We start from the raw sequence: 15,966 nt of genomic DNA on the forward strand, positions 1-15,966 counted from the left end.
GAAGCACTAAACTCTATGTGTCTTTCACAGAGTAGGTGACCATAAACAGCTGTTAACCGGTCCTAATTAGAAGAGCCAGATGGCTGTTTCACTTGGCTGAGCTTTTAAAACAACAATTATATCATCAGTTTTTGTGCTGCACTGCAATATATTGTTCAGCCCATTGTACAGATGCAGCTGTGACAAGATGCTTAATTAACAGCAAAGTAAGGGCCCCCCAAAGACGAGCCCCATGTCTCAAAACGAGCCACTTCAGGAGTCAAAACGAGTCAAAATGATCCACGCTACGAGTCAAAACGAGTCCAAATGATCCACGCCACGAGTCAAAACGAGCCACGCTACAAGTCAAAACGAGTCCAAATGAGCCACGCCTCAAGTCAAAATGAGCCACGCCAGGAGTCAGAACGAGCCATGCAAAGAGTCAAAACGGACGTCTAGTGCATGTATGGACTGGATGTTATGTCATGTTTAAAAAAAATATATAACTAATCATTGAGACCATGGTCGTCATCTGCTGGTTACCTGTAAATGTCACCTACAATAACTTGTGTGTATGTGTCTTACCACGTTGTTTCCATTGCCATTTAAATGAAAGCCGCTGTCAAAAAGTGGAGAAGACACTCTGCTGTGGTTGGTGGATGGTCCAGGAGAACCTAAATAAATGAAAGAAGGGGAGGAAAGGAAAGGAAAGGAAAGGAAAGGAAAGGAAAGGAAAGGAAAGGAAAGGAAAGGAAAGGAAAGGAAAGGAAAGGAAAGGAAAGGAAAGGAAAGGAAAGGAAAGGAAAGGAAAGGAAAGGAAAGGAACATTAGGACACTGGACACTGCTCATCATTTGTGCCTTGGTAAAAGAGAACATCTGCCTTCTTGTTCTCACGCAACAAAACACGCTGCTCTGGCAAGACACCCCACAGCAAAACCTGAATGTTACGGAGCCCAGAGAATGAAATGGGATAACATGCCTCCATATTCATGGACATCCAGGAGTTTTCTCCTCCTACATCTGTAAACCAGACACAATTAGCTAAATGTTTTAAAAATTATATTTGCTGCTCGCTGTGGGGGAAAAAGAAGGAAAATAATTCCAGTCTCTGATTCATAAGACGACGGTGACTCAGCTCCTCCCACAACGTGAGGCCAGGAGGTGCATCATCTGTTTGATCTTATCCTACATTTTGGCTGCTTCACGGTCTTATTTCCTCGCCTCAACTCTGGCTCTCTTTCGGCTCCACAGGGATTATTTTATCTCTCTATACATCTCCTGGACGCTCCAGGCGTCTGACATTACTGCTCATCTCAGGCTACTAAACATTAACATTTACTGCTCAGTGCTCACCTACAACTTTAAATGTGATAAGTTGACCAAAAAACTGTCCACATAAACTTTTATCTCTATATTTAACTTTTACCACTTGTGATACAGTTCGCTAAGAGACTCTCACCTAGAGGCAGCTTCAGAAACGATGGAACCTCCCGCAGGTACTGAACGGTGATGGTGACCTCATCCCCGGCTGTGCGCAGAAGGTGAACCTGACACGAGCGAGAGAGATGCAGATCGAGATAAGAATGAAACCAGCCACACTCACATTACTGTGCACAGCCTGCGCGAACACAGACGTCACAGGAGCGGAGTGACAAATATGTAATCATCAGTAAAAGCCTGACTGAAGTGGCTTCACTCAAATCATCAGTCATCACTGAAGAGCAGCGTTTCCCGTGACAGGCGGCACCAACGCGACAGCTGATACCACAGAGTAATTATGCTCCGGGTGTCTGATTATCTGATGTCTGAGTGATGGAAAACGCAGAGTCATGGTTTTAAAAAGCCGTTCAGGGAGGTAGATTTAAAGCAGCAAATACTAAATCCATCATCCACGAATCCTGCAAAGCAGAGCAAATGAAGAGCAGACCCTTGACTCGCGAGGTCTCGCCACCTCTGCCGTGAGCACATCTGCATCCGGTCCTCTCCAGCGTCGCCGCGCAGCCCCTGTTACTTTAGCCTGAGCATCTGTCAGCGGCGGAGCGTGACAGCCTGCCATTAAAAGCTAGATTCCGCTCCGAAGAGAAGCTGCTCATTATGCGTTTTTTGAGGCGCTGAAGGTGAATGTAGCGAACAGCTGGTTGGAAGCTGCACGGGAAACCGACAGACGTGGGAACAGAGACTCTGTGTGGGAGAGCGTGGGGTTGGGGGGGGGTCTACAAAGAAGCCACGAGGAGAAACTCTGCAGGATATTCTTGCAGCTTTTGCTACCAAACTATTCTTCGGTTTGACAGATTGTGAAGCAAAAGAGAAACCAGCGCATGGTTGGAACAGGATACTCACCACCTCCTCGTGGGTGCAGTGCTCCACGTTTATTCCATTGACCTGAAGAGGGGGAACAAGATGGAAGTGAGGACATGTTTGACAAGGTTTGCAGATTAAAAATAGATGAAAAAATAGTTAGCACTCATGAAACATAAACTCATGAATGAGCACAAAGAAAAAAAAAGAAAAAAAAAATGAAAAATGAAATGCAACTCACTCACAAATCCAGTAAAATCAGATTTTCTGAATACATTTTACTACTGCTTATTTAATATCCATGTATTACACAACATAATAGTCAGACACTCCAGGTCCTGAGCCACAGTCTGCACCTCCTGCCATTCAAAAGTTTCCAACCCGTCCCTGCCTCCTATCACCTGCCTCAGACTATGTAAATAGATGCAATGTTATGCAGCCTGACAACTCAAATAAGCCATATTGCAAATAAATATGAAACAATGGGGGATCCAAAGTGGAAGCAATAGCAACTCTATTCCTAATGTAATTCATAATAACTTGCAATCTGAATTTTAATATTGCTTAGCGATCCAAGGAATCAATTTCATATTCCAGATAAACAGCTCAGCCAATAAACCTGCCAGACACATTCAAATTAACTTTCACAAAGATTAAATGAGTATCACTACTAAATACGAGACACTCGATGATGATTATTATGAACACAAGCTTGTTATTAATACACAACAGACAGTGTCACCGTTATTTAGTTAAACTGAAACCAGGGGTTTTAGAGCCAGATTTCCTTTAAATCACGCAGTTCAAGCATCAAAACGACTCTCATTCTGTTTCCACAATGAAATTACACTCTGTCAAAATAAAATATATTAGATGCAACACAGTGCCGGGCTCGGCTGTGACCCAAATCAACCTTGAAGCGAATGAGTCATGAACGGATGCACCGACCTGCAGTACGGCGTCCCCGACGAACAGCTTCCCCGTCTGATCGGCTGCAGGCGGCCGCCGTCCGGAGTCAGAGGTTAATGAAAACATTACTAAATAAATTGCTCATTTCATACATGCTAATGTGTTGGAAATAGCAATCAGTGTCGCTGTCTGGCTAATCTGTGGCAACATCCTCCAGCTCAGAGACGGAACACAGAGGAGCATGAAATTTGGAGTTAATCAGGACATAAAGTCATTTGCGGTGGCAGCGAAGGAAACAATGAGAGGCCTGTTGTGGGGAGATTTGTAAAGCTCTGTGAAAAGGGTTCTTAGCGTCCTCAAGGATATGAAGACATGATTCCCTCGCATTAAGAGGGATGTGGGCAAAAAGACAAATTAGAGGGAGATGATTCATTGCTGTGACGCTGTGATATTGCATCCAAGTCGGATACTGAGAGGTCATCAGCTCGTACGACTCGGCGTGATTAAAGTCTCTGCTCTTCCATCAGGAAAACAGCACGGAAGCGTTTTACGGCTCCAGACTCTCTGCTCAGTAAACGTTAGTGTTTGCGTGAACAAAGAGCCTGTTTTATTTTACATGTGCAGAACTAAACGTAGAAAACTACTCTTCAGTCGAATGCCGACAATACATACAAGTCAGTTGTACTTTAGATACTAATCAGCTGAAATCCCACCGAAGGGTTTTTAAGTTCAGGCTCAGCTTGTTGAAAAACAATGATTCCTTATATAATAAGTAAATGACTTTCTTTTTATAGATTTGTATAAGATATGAAATAATATACAGAGTTTATCTTTTTGTGTAAAGGCCAGATTAGTTAAAAACATATTGCTTCATTCCTCATTATTAGACATTACACTGAAAACCGTTTCCAGCTCCACATTAAACGGCTTCTTACCTACTTGATCTTTGAAAATCTTTGAAATCACCACGGGCACGTTGTGCTCTGCACCTCCCTGAAACAGCAGGAGACAATGAGAGGACCAAACGCCTCTGCTTTCCAGACAAACAGTCATCTGGTTCCACTCTAGTCCCCCCATAATCAGGACGGATCTGCTTACTTTGATGCTTAAGCCCAGGCCGCCAGCCGCTTGTCTTCGCAGTACAACAGTTCTGTGCTTTAGAAAGTGGGAGTTTCTTATTGGCAAAGGGATATTGTGAAAATTGAAACAGCGTCGTGTGGTTGTGTGACATGAATACCAATCGGTAGCCTGGAGCCCTCGGGTGCGCTTACATTTACTTGGGACTCGCTTCCACTTGTGCAGACCACGTCCAGCTTCTGGATGGTCAGCGCCTCTTTAGTCAGCTTCAGGCAGACGTCGTAGGTGTTGTTGGTCTCCTCGTTGTACAGCAAGGCGATCCCGGATTTCGCCTGGAGGGATCGAGAAGGGCGTTGAGATTTCGCCAAGCGGAGCAATTACACAATGAGCGCTTTAATCTCCTTTCATTCTGTGGGTGTAGTGTTGGGTTAATTGGTTTTGCTTGACATCGTCCGGGTGCGAACCTCTGCGTGAGGCCGAATGAAAGAATTGCATGCTTTGAATTTTATGCCGTTGCAAGAAAAGAAAGACAAACAAAACACGCAACCATTTCACTTTGTCGTTTTTGTCCTCAAAGAATAAAAGATGACAAACAGCTCGGATGCTTATTATGACTGAGATTCCATAGATACCTGCAACATCACGCAGTGCGGGTGGACCCAGGCTGTAAACATGCACCACCGCGTGATCCTTCAGTTCTCAACTGACCACTGAAGTACAGACATGGTGCATTGTGGGATTGGTGCTTTTTCACCAAACATTAGCGACCGACATGGACTGTGTCACAAATGAATGAGTTGCATTAACTCCAACCTTCACTATACTTTGGTCATGACTTTACAATTAATGAATGACGTGACATATAAAGAAACCAGAAGACTATGAGTCAATATTTAGTAGAAAAGGTGGGGCATAAACAACTAGAGTAGTAATGAAGCCCATGTGAACCTGCGTCACTAGAGTTGAATCAGTAGATGGACCTTCTTTAATAAAAACATACAAAGGCACAGTTTGAGTTATTGCAATAGTTATGGTTGTATATGAGTTATTGTCCACCCCCTCTTTCATTTCATACGGATGCAGGTTGTACCCAGAAGGATCCTTTCTGGCTGAAGCAATATAAGAAGTCTCAGACAGAGCGTGTCCGTGCTTGTACAGTACTGCACGACTGCTGCTAATTCACCAGGATGCTTAATAGCAGGCAGTGTTGGAGTAGAATCAGCTCAACAGCAAACACATCCAAACTACTGGAAGCTGAACTCAGTGAGTGCCTGTACCTCCAGCAGTGCCTGTGCCTCCAGATGCGAGTGTTTTGTGTGGCCATTATTTAAAGAACAATGAGACAGCCGTAAACCTTCCGTTCACCTCTTAAGCTCATAAATAAAGCTTGGTTATCTGCGTAGCTCCACAGTGAATAAGAAAACCCAGGTGAGTGAGAAACAACAGACTTTTAGCTTTAATTGTTTCAGATAAACACCTCCATGTTTTGTGGCCAAAATCCATTTTTGGGACATTTTTGACAAATATAGTAAAACATGAGGATGTGAATCAGGATCGGAGTTTGATCCCAAGGCTCTCACTATCTCGAATGCACAAATAACTATTGGTGTCTAGACCATCCTTCATTACAGCTAATGGAAGATGAGCATTTAGAAAATAAGCTCAGTTACGTATTACAGTATAATACTGTATATTTTTTTATTTTCTTTTAGCTTCCATTCATTTTAAATAATGAGCTTCCAGTCATACTATCACTGAGTGACCAACACCAGCAGCCGTCGGCAGGCACACGAGGCCACGAAGCACATTACGGTCAACTACTGCAGGAGCCCTGGAGCTAAATTAAAATCTTGTGACAGCATATTCATAGTGCTGAATGTGGACAAATCGTGCTTCTTTGCCTTTAGAGGCTTAGAGCCAAACATTGGGGGGGTGACACGGACGACCTAAATGCAAGGCAGCACAACCGCCCTGCAAAGTATACGGTCCTCCAAAAACCAGAACGTCCAGATAACACACGATTAATTCTCCATCTGGGGAAGTAAAAGCGACTGGGAACCCAATTCACCGGCTTTGTTGCAAATGAAAGTAAAAACAGGTACCTTTGATCAAAGCAAGAGCCCAGAATGGCAGAGACACAGTCGCCACTAACTTCTCTTTAGCAGCTAGAACCCAGTCAGGCTCTGACTCCACGGTGGCACGTCCCAGTTAGAAGAACAGTTCTGGACGTCCCAGTTTGGACTAGTGTGGGTCCTGGTCTACGTGTGTGTAAAATACTCGTGGTGCATTATTAACAAGGTCTGTATGTTTTTACACTGTACACCATGAATCAAGCTCTCTCTCTCCTCCAGTCCCAGGTCTCATCCTGCTGCAAGTCTTCTAATCTGACGCACCAAGCACCTGCCAGACCCAACAGTCTCGGCTGTAATGGGTTTCCCTTGGCTCTGATGAACCACAGTGTCAGGCGAGAAACTCCTTTAAGTCCTCAAAAGGTTCTCAAAAGTTCAGTTCTATACACTCAAATCAGCTGGAAGCTGCGCCGGACAAAATGGAAAGGTTGCCTCTATAAACAGGCTGCTGCTCTGCTGGAAGGTCACCAAATCCTCCTACAGTCAGGAATCTATGCACGGCATCGATGGAAAATCAAAGCTGCACTTTTATAAAGTTGTCTATACATTATAGATGGTGAAGCCATGGATTGTGCTGGAGGGTGAACATGTATAGTTAATTTGTTTGGTTGGGGGGGGCAGCTTCAAACGCAGCAGGTGAGAACTTCAGTCAGATTCAGCGCACGAAGCCTCACTTGATGTCTGGGATTCAGTTCAAGACAGATCAGACGCGAACTGTGAGTACGAAGGCTTTTATAAAAGGAAACACCTCCACTATGAACATTACGGAACTAATTAATAGAGCTAAAGCCATAATCATGGCATCAAGGCATTCAGCTAATAAATAATAAGGCTTGAATGGGTGGCGACTTCACACAAAGCCCGAGGGCTCAGATGTGTTTTTGAATCTTAGAAAAGAAGATTCTGAAGGTTTAATGAATAAGAACAGCCCCTGGATATTATTTACATCAGCCCCAACGTCTCTGCAGGTCACTAAGTGCCGAACTAATGTGCACATCGGTCGCACAATGACACAATGAGGGTATTCACGAAACATTATAAACCCTATTGAATGTTTCAGTCTAAGTCTGTCATTAGATGCTGGAATTTAATCCAGGAAAACAGGAATCAGTCACCGCCTTTGCCATCTTTTTATTTGATTGGTTTCAAATGAAGGTCCGGTCCCTCACCTTTTCCTCTCCACTCATTATTCAGAGCTACAGTATAAGCACATCGTTAACTTGATTCTTTTTTTTTCATACTGATTTCAATTTGGTTTCAGTTCAATTTGAGTCAGGAGACGTTAACGTGGTGGATCTGGACTCTGCATCGTCCTGATTGAAACGTACAGAACAATCAGAAGTTCAAACTGTGGCACATACTGTAGACATGATTATAACTTTATAGAGCTGGAGCATATTTAACAGGGACTTCTACGCTGTCATTTCCACTGTGAGCAGCTGAGCAGGTTCCGTGACGTGTCTCCACTGTTCTGTTCGGTTTTGTTCGGTTCTGTTCTGTTCTATTCTGTTCTGCCGGAGGACGGAGCAGCAGAGGCAACAAGAAAACAAGACTTACAAAGAGCAGTGCTTCTTAATTGTGTGCGACAGCTGGCGTAAATGCTCGGCTCGGCTGCTTGGCAGTGTGTGTGCAACACCAGCGGGGTGGACTCCACCTGTCAGCGAGGAAGGGAGTGAGGGGAGGAATATTACTCAGCCTGTCCAGGTTCCTGCTTATCGACCGTCTCTGGAAGTGCCACTGGAAGTGAAGGACTGCAGGTCACTGCATTCACTCTACACGATGTGTAACCGCCCTCGAAAAACACACCAGCAGCTTGATGTGAAGCAGAATGAATCCAATCGGAATTACCCATTGACAGATCGAGGATTCGGTTCAGATCTGTAATCCGTCTACAGACGCCATCAGAGAGTGTTAGATCCACACTGTTCAGTGCATGAACATGAAGCTCTGTGACCCGGTGACCCCTTCACGCAGCAGAAGACGCCTGCTGTGACTCTGCATCAGCAGCCTCATCAGCGGTGTGAATACGGCCCACTTAGCAGTTAGCTGAGCCACCCAGGTTACCCTGGAACTTCTAGTTGAGCTGTGTCTCTGGAGAGATATTATACATCGAGAAAGAGAACTCCGGGAGCTAGTGGGACTGATTTGGACCAATGGTTAGCTGATCGCCAGCTAGCTGTGCAAACCTCAACAATGCCCACCCCCGCATTCATTTGATCTGATTTGCGCTTCTTCTGTCTCTCGCTGCTCATGAAACCTGAACTGACTTGGCCTGTGAACTCATCAGCACCTGTGCTACCGACGCACAGTCAGCCTCAGAGCTCAGATCAACCAGAGCGTCTTCAGAAGTCATCAAACCCGAAATGCAAGAAAGCAACCTTAATCCACTTAGAGCCTGTTCAGTGAATCACGCTTTAGTTCCGTCAGTAGTTCAGTTTAACATTAACAAACCTTTCATCATGGATTTCATGCTTTTCAGCCTTCACGTCTGACTTTTGATCAGTGAAACTGTCTCTGGGCCAAAATCGTGCATCACCTTTTCTCTGTCTGGCTACAGGCCAGAATAAAAAAAGCTAAAAAAATATAAACGTGTTATCCAGTTCCTACATAAACAGCATGCAAGTTTGTAAAATTGCTGAGTTTTAACTCGGCAATTTTACAAACTTGCACATTTAAGTGCATCCATCTAACATCTACAGTAAGTGTCCATTAAAGCCCAGGCCTCATCATACAGCTGCATTAATCAACATGATCCATCATTTTAAATGGGACAACTTCAGTTACCACAGTTCTACTGACTAGTTCTGTCTTTATATAAAGTTAAAAACAGTCTGACTACAGTTAACCAGCTACAAAAAACGACTTTAATTAAAAACATTCAAGGAAACATTGCCTCATTTGCAGTTCATGATTGTGTTTTAATGTGTTTCTGGAAACAGCAGTGATCTATGACTTTTTAAATCTATGCTAGTATAAAGAATTTCTTTTGACTTTAAAGCAGTTTCTCTAAGTTCTAGAATTTGATGCGACCATGACTCGTTATGATGTTGATGCTCACTCTGATAGAAAAGGCTAGAAAGTGTTATTAACTCAGGAGTTCACAGCTGGAGAACTAAAGGCTAGTCCAAAAACCTGTGACTGGAGGCAATTGGTGAAGAACTGATAGTGATGACAGTGATCAGTGACAAAATATGAAATCTGAGCTAGACCAGAAAACATTAACATGACCTAAATCCAGGATTTCCATGGAAAAAACCTGAATAGTTTTGTTATTATAATTAATAATTATACATAACAATATTATAGACAGTGACATTTTTATTCTCAGCTGTCAGGTCACAACATTCCACTCAAGCCTCTGCCATATAAAGTTTTATACATACATAACGCTGTAAAAAAAGTCAGTTTTACTGCTTATTTTATGACGTTGATCTAAATAAGTAAATCTTGTTCCTTCTAAATCCTCGGGGCTGAACCGTGAGGCGTCACCACCGGCGGAATACGGCCTTCTCAGATTTAAACTCCATATATATTGCAACCTATGCTCTCATTGAATGTCTGTCAAATAATTACACCAGACTGACGACATCACAGCCAAAGAAACAATAGCGCTTAATGTGCAGGATTTCGACTTTGTTACTGGTTTTCTGCTCAGAGGAGCTTCATGGACAGTGAGAACCCAGTGTGTGCAGACTTGCAGAGCGTTGCAGCGCTTCACTGCTGCAGTAACAGCTGATCATGTAATAGTTATCATTTCCATAAATCTGCGTGAGACGCGTCTGGAAGGAGCGAAGACGAGATGAAAACCAATTTTGCAGACAGTGTGAGGACGTCCTGAGTGCCCCTGTTATTAGAGGCCAGTGCAAACGCGTCTGACTCCTTTTCATATACACAAACAGTCAAACGCGTTTGCGAGTCTGCTTGGAGCTGGCATCGCTTTTCCAACGCCGCCGCCGTGGGAGCAGTAATTTGGGGCGAGCTCTAATGTGCGGCGGCTCGCATTCGCGCCGTCGCCGCATCGCTTTGAAGTGGCGACGGGCGTCCGCCATCATCTGGTGAACGGACAAGGTGCATTTCTTTCTATCTCTCTGGGAAATGAATGGGGACATTAAAATGCAGAAGTTTCCTGCCTTGAATGGAAATAAAAATGCTAATGAAACGCTGAGGGTATTAATAATGCACGAGAACAGTTGCCTTTTATTTGCCAAGCAAATATTTCAAGGAATGTTCTGAGCAGTGACAGCGCAGCTTGTTGTGATGTATCAGGATTTATGACGGTACGCATCCTCCTGAGAGATAAAAAAACCTCCTCTAATTAAGATTTTAATTACAGCTGGGTTTTGTAACCGGCGGAATAACAGAATGTGACTGTGCATAATACCGTGTTATATATGGACCTTTGCAGGGACTAATTACGGGCTTTAAAAAGAGGCTAATTGAGGATATTACACCAGTTTGTGCCCTTTGACCCGTTTCGCGACTCGCACAGGTTCCAGCCTCGACTGCAGAGAAATCGAGAAATCAGCGCGGCAGAGAAAGGATCCGTCCAACACTTACCGCATAAAAAGAGAGAGGCCTTGAAGGATCTCCAGCCACGTGTGTCGCCGCTTCACGTTGAACAAGGAAATTAAATATTCTTTAGGCAACAAAAGACGCTAAACACAGGTGAAATTCATTTTCTCGCAGGCCGGGGCGGAGCGGAGAACGCGCGCTCCGATGGAAGCGATTTGGTTAAAACATGATTGACTTCTTCAACACAAAGGCGCCGACTTTCACACTCCGCTGGGGTATAATTATGCCTGTGCAGCTCCTGCCAAGAGGAGCCCCGAGCGTGTGACCGCAGGGGGCCGGCGTTCTGATACGGGCTGCATGTCATTTATCCTGAAAGGGCCGAGCGACGGCTCGCTCGCCCGACTCCCTCTATTTGCCACCTTTGTAGCGAGCCCGGTTCTGGGGTGCTGCTACCTTCTTGTTATCGACACCACCGGTCAGAACAGCCCAGTAAGGCAGTGGGATGCGTCTGGGTAAATATTAGAGGTGTACGTTGAGGACATAGGAGGAGGTGGAAAAGAAGACCAGGGTGAGAGAGACCTCACGAGTGAGCGTTGACATGCGATGAATCTGTGAATGAGCCCCAGTCTCAGTCACTGGTTCCACACTAACCAGTACAGTGGTTCACGGCCCCAACCTGCGCTCTGAATACTGCAGCTGTTGTGATCACGTGACGGAAAGTTACAGTTCTAAAGCCCCCGCGGAACAAAGACGCTGCTGGAACTAAGACGGGGATGGAGTCGCTCCCAGTGGGAGGAGGCGGAGCTCTGCCTGTCCATCACGGCACTAAAACAGCCTGGTACACAAGCACTGGCCCACACTGGAGGCTCAGCAGGGGTCCACGTCCCAGCGCCACGCGCTTCAGAGGTCACGGTGTTCAAGTGCACCGGACTCCCCCAGAATCGCGATTACATCGGCCCACCTCACATCCAGGACGCAGGTTCTGTGTGACTGCCAATCACCGAGCGTGATTCGCCGCATCTGCACGTTTTACTAATCAATAGGCCGATAGAAGTTTTACTAATGGCTAAAAGGTCAGAAATTAAGAGACGGGGCTACGCGGCATGTTAATGGGAGCTGGCACCAACCGGGCCCCAGGAATCACGTGTTTAATCAATGTGGAGGCAAACGGCGTCATTTGAGCCGCCCGTCTGCAGAACACGGAGCCGGGACCGCGGCGACGGCCCAACAGCGACCGACCGCTGGAGCGCACACGGACCGGAAACGAGGAGCGGCGAGATCGAGTGATGGACGCACATGACCGTGCACGTCGCTCGCGCTCTCCTTCAGCCATGTGGAAGTAAAAAAAAGCACAACACAGCCCTGAAAGCACGAAGCTCCGCTCGAAGCAAACAGGAAGTCAGTGCATCACGCACGGAGCATCTGCAACTCACTGACGTGACGCCTGAGAAACAAAACGAAGGAGATTAACTAAAAGTGTACTTACTGTATGTACAGTACCCGCCACATATACTACACTGTACTATACACACATATACCCCTCACGTTTAGTGGCACTAATTCAGGCTCCCGGTGGATTCGACACATACAAAATAAAAGCTCCACTGATCCAACTAAATGCTTCAAGCTGACTTTTATGAACGAGCTTTCTGAAAGTTACACGTTTTGTTCATATAAGACTCCGCTTAGTTTCTAACGTACACGCCGAACTGTGAGGACGCGTCTGTTGGAGCGATGCAGGCGCAAACGTCAAAATGAAGTCGGTCACAAGACGGTGTCAGGTGGAGGAGCTCCGGAAGAGTCCGTTCCGTAAAGGCAGCCTGGAAACGGGTCTGTCCCTAAACGCAGCACGGCTCCGGGAGCAGATCGTAAGGAACCAGTGTACTTGCCGAAGTTGGCACCGAGAGGCTGGCGGGTCGCTCGATCAGCTCGGGGTGCTGCTTCCCGGGCACGCTCATCTCCCGTCCACGCGCTCCCCTCCGTCCGCTGACTTCGACGGAGAGTTTTCTCTCAAGTCATTTATCCGGCGATCGGCTGCCGACGTCCGGTGGGAGGACAGGGGCGCGCGCGCACGGAGGAGCCATGAGCCCCGCGCGCTCTCCCCCCTCGGGCGGCGGTGGCGCGTTCACCTGCGGGCGCGACGCGAGGAGATGCGGCGCCGGATGCGGCTTCCGTCAGGACGCGGTGGCTCCGCTGCCGCTGCCGCTGCCGCCGCTGCTGCTCATCCGTCTGCGTGTCTCCACCTGCTGCCTGTCCTCCCGTTAACCGTTTCTGCGTCAAAGCAGGACATTAACCCGTTCAGGCCTGTTATCCTACATAACCCATGTTTACATCATGCGTTGGACTATTATTACAGGACACCTCAAATGGGCAACAGAATATTTGCCATGGTCCTCCTTTCACCTGTGTTAGGATGAAGCCCTGCCTCCCAGAGCCTGTTAAAGCTTAATGGATACTGGCTCAAATTAATTTCTGAGGCTGTTGGGGCGTCTCAAAGGCAGCGCCTGAGGGGAGCAGGCCGTGCTCACGTGCTGTGGAAGGGAGGCTTCCTCATCACTGCCCATGAGCTGGAGCTGCAGTCTTTCTGTACATTGGAGCTGTGGTGATTTTGCTGAGCGGTTGTGCGACAGCGGCGTCATCACCAAAAGCTCCGATCAGACGGTTTTAAGTGTGTGATTGTCAGAAAAGCTCCTTAAGCCGCGCACGTTAACGATGCAAATTCGGAGGAGAGTCACAAAGCAGGTCGGATGTTGAGATGCAGACGTCATTTAAATCAGAGCAGCCAACTCTTTATTGCAGTGGGAGGAACGGGATTAAGTGTGAGGGTGTTTGCAGCCAGGACTCATTTGAATTCATTCAGTTACGCTGCGTCTTTGACCTGTGCTTTCATATTTTAAGCCCCGGCGACCTGATCGTTTTCAGGCCCGTTCAAGGACGGTGGGAACAAAAAGTCCCCAAACTCAAAACAAGACACGCACTTTACTTTGAAATAATTTAATCCATCTGTCCATCCATCATTCATTTGCTCATCCGTCCGTTCATCCATTAATCCGTCCTAAGCGTACACACACTAACCCATTGTCTAATTTAATTACATCCCTGTGATTCAAAGCATATAATAGTTTACTTCCTCCTACTTTCCCTAAATGAAGCATCGTCTTTGCTTCTAGATTTAAAAACTCAAGATGTCAAGCACATCATACTGTTACAAACCGCCAGTAGAAACTCAATACTGAGCATCGCCATCAATCAGATGACATCATCCAAACAAACAAACCTCTGCAGATGATGTAATAGGAGCCACGTTTCAAGAGTCATTCACCTCTTCATTTAAGCAGAACTTTACTGATCTGATACCAGAACCGGACCAATAAGACTACTTCATATTCTGCTGGGGCTGAGTTGTGACGAGCTGTTGTCTGTCGGACTTCAGCCTTGTTAAATCCGCGGCTCGCGCTTTCATGCGGCAGCGCGACGTCGGCTTTTCACTTATCACGATGGGGAATAATATTCCAGCGTGACGCGGCTCCAGCGTCTGGTCTCCGCGTGCCGAGAAATCGGCGTCCGCTCATCAGTCAGTTCCTTTAAAGCTCTCTCAGCTGTGACCGTATCGCTGTGGATCTGTCTCTTGCATCTTTAACTTCAGTGGCGCTTTTGAAACCTTGTGTCAGAGCTTCAAAGTGACTTTCATTCTCTAAAAGCGCCGGCTCGTGTTTGACTTCGCAGGCTTCGGGCCTATTTCAGCGGCTGATCGGAATCCTTCACCGGTTAAGCAGTTTTCCCGGGATCTTCCTCCCCCGTTCAGGAATAATTGCCGACCCGGTTCTGCTGAATTTCCTTTTTCTTCGGCTCGACCTAATGATCCGCATGTTCCCTGGGTGTTGATCGTGTTCCGCTGAACGAGGTGCCACCGAGGCCACTTTGGGAACTCTTGCAGAAGCAGGCGCAGCCCTGATAACAGGCGCCGACCTGAATCCACTGTTTTAATCCGTCCGTACCGTCGCACGGCTCTTGTGCGGTTGAATTATTTGCTTAGACGTGAATGGGTTGAGCCTCTATCTCCCCTGTTCTGTTGAACCCCTTCTGTTCCTGCTCATCCTCCACAGACAATGCCAGGCCAGGGTTCCACGGAGCCTCCTCCTGCGTTCTATGCTCTCGCGCCCTCTCTTTGTTACAGCCTTAATGGAGGTTTGTTAAAGTTGGACACGTCCATGTGTGTAATTTCTGGTCGACACGTCGTGTCTGAGCAACTCACCGACTCGAAGAAGCTACAAACTACAACAACTGTTTCTAATCAAACCGGCTGTTTTCATTGGGTCCTAACGTGCGTCGTCCTGCTCCGCTGTGTCTTATTTCACAGCCACACGGTGCATTATTCAACTCACTGCAGATGGTTTTGTTCCATAATTGTCTTTTATTCATTGTCTGCACGTGGTGGAGTGAGACCAGCGTTTGTTGCCTCATTCTGTGGCGAATCACGTGCTCCCTGATCCACACAGTCAAATAAACCAGAGTAAATCAGTCGTTAGATTAACAGCCGCTCCGTCCGTCGGTTCTGACTCCATGAGACCTCTGGTGAAACCTCATGGTCCTGAATGAGAACGTCCTCCACAGCCACTGGAACCCAACAGCCTGTGAGAACCACAGTCCATTCCTCCCTTGGGTTCAAGCTGCCCATCAAGGCTGCAGGTCCTCTACATGTGCGAGTACAGGTTCTCGTTCTGGTGTTGGTACTGGTACCGGTTCTGGTTCTAGTACTGGTTCTGGTGGCTTCCTGGGCATCAACGTAAAGGTGTGTCTCATTATTAGTGAGAGTCTGAACATAGCGACAAATAAATCCCCTGATTTACACCATTGACAGTTTAAATATCTGGAACAATATATTTTAATAATACATGTGAAAACAATTGAATGAATAAAATGTAATGAAAAATGAGGACATTGTAAGTAACGAAGTCTAAATAAAGACAAACTGAGCATTTCTGCAGATGAGAATGAACGTTGCATCATTTCTCCCTGTGTGTTTTTCTTCCACCCTTCCTGGAACTTTAACAGGTAGAA

General features: G+C 46.3%; 1 protein-coding gene across 7 annotated transcripts in view; it reads right to left on the reverse strand.

Moving 5' to 3' along the window:
• The window catches only part of sntg2 (syntrophin, gamma 2), a 37,490-nt gene extending 24,098 nt beyond the window's left edge, over positions 1-13,392 (reverse strand). For 3 of the 7 annotated variants that reach the window (XR_008693718.1, XR_008693717.1, XM_055505932.1), the window contains exons 1-8: positions 12,795-13,387; positions 4,459-4,596; positions 4,286-4,342; positions 4,123-4,180; positions 3,227-3,270; positions 2,321-2,362; positions 1,440-1,527; positions 565-653 (exon numbers count right to left, since the gene is read on the reverse strand). Coding sequence is in view for 3 of the 7 variants with exons in the window: in XM_055505932.1 (XP_055361907.1) it covers positions 565-653; positions 1,440-1,527; positions 2,321-2,362; positions 3,227-3,270; positions 4,123-4,180; positions 4,286-4,342; positions 4,459-4,596; positions 12,795-12,863 (585 nt within the window). In the remaining 4 variants the exon portion in view is untranslated. Of the gene's footprint in view, positions 1-564; positions 654-1,439; positions 1,528-2,320; positions 2,363-3,226; positions 3,271-4,122; positions 4,181-4,285; positions 4,343-4,458; positions 4,597-12,794 lie in introns of all 7 variants that reach the window. The other 4 variants (XR_008693716.1, XR_008693715.1, XM_055505931.1 and 1 more) reach the window with 3 other exon arrangements.
• Positions 13,393-15,966: the final 2,574 nt, after the last annotated feature.

The sequence above is a fragment of the Betta splendens genome, chromosome 22 (assembly GCF_900634795.4).
Source record: "Betta splendens chromosome 22, fBetSpl5.4, whole genome shotgun sequence".
Taxonomy (NCBI): Eukaryota; Metazoa; Chordata; class Actinopteri; order Anabantiformes; family Osphronemidae; genus Betta; species Betta splendens.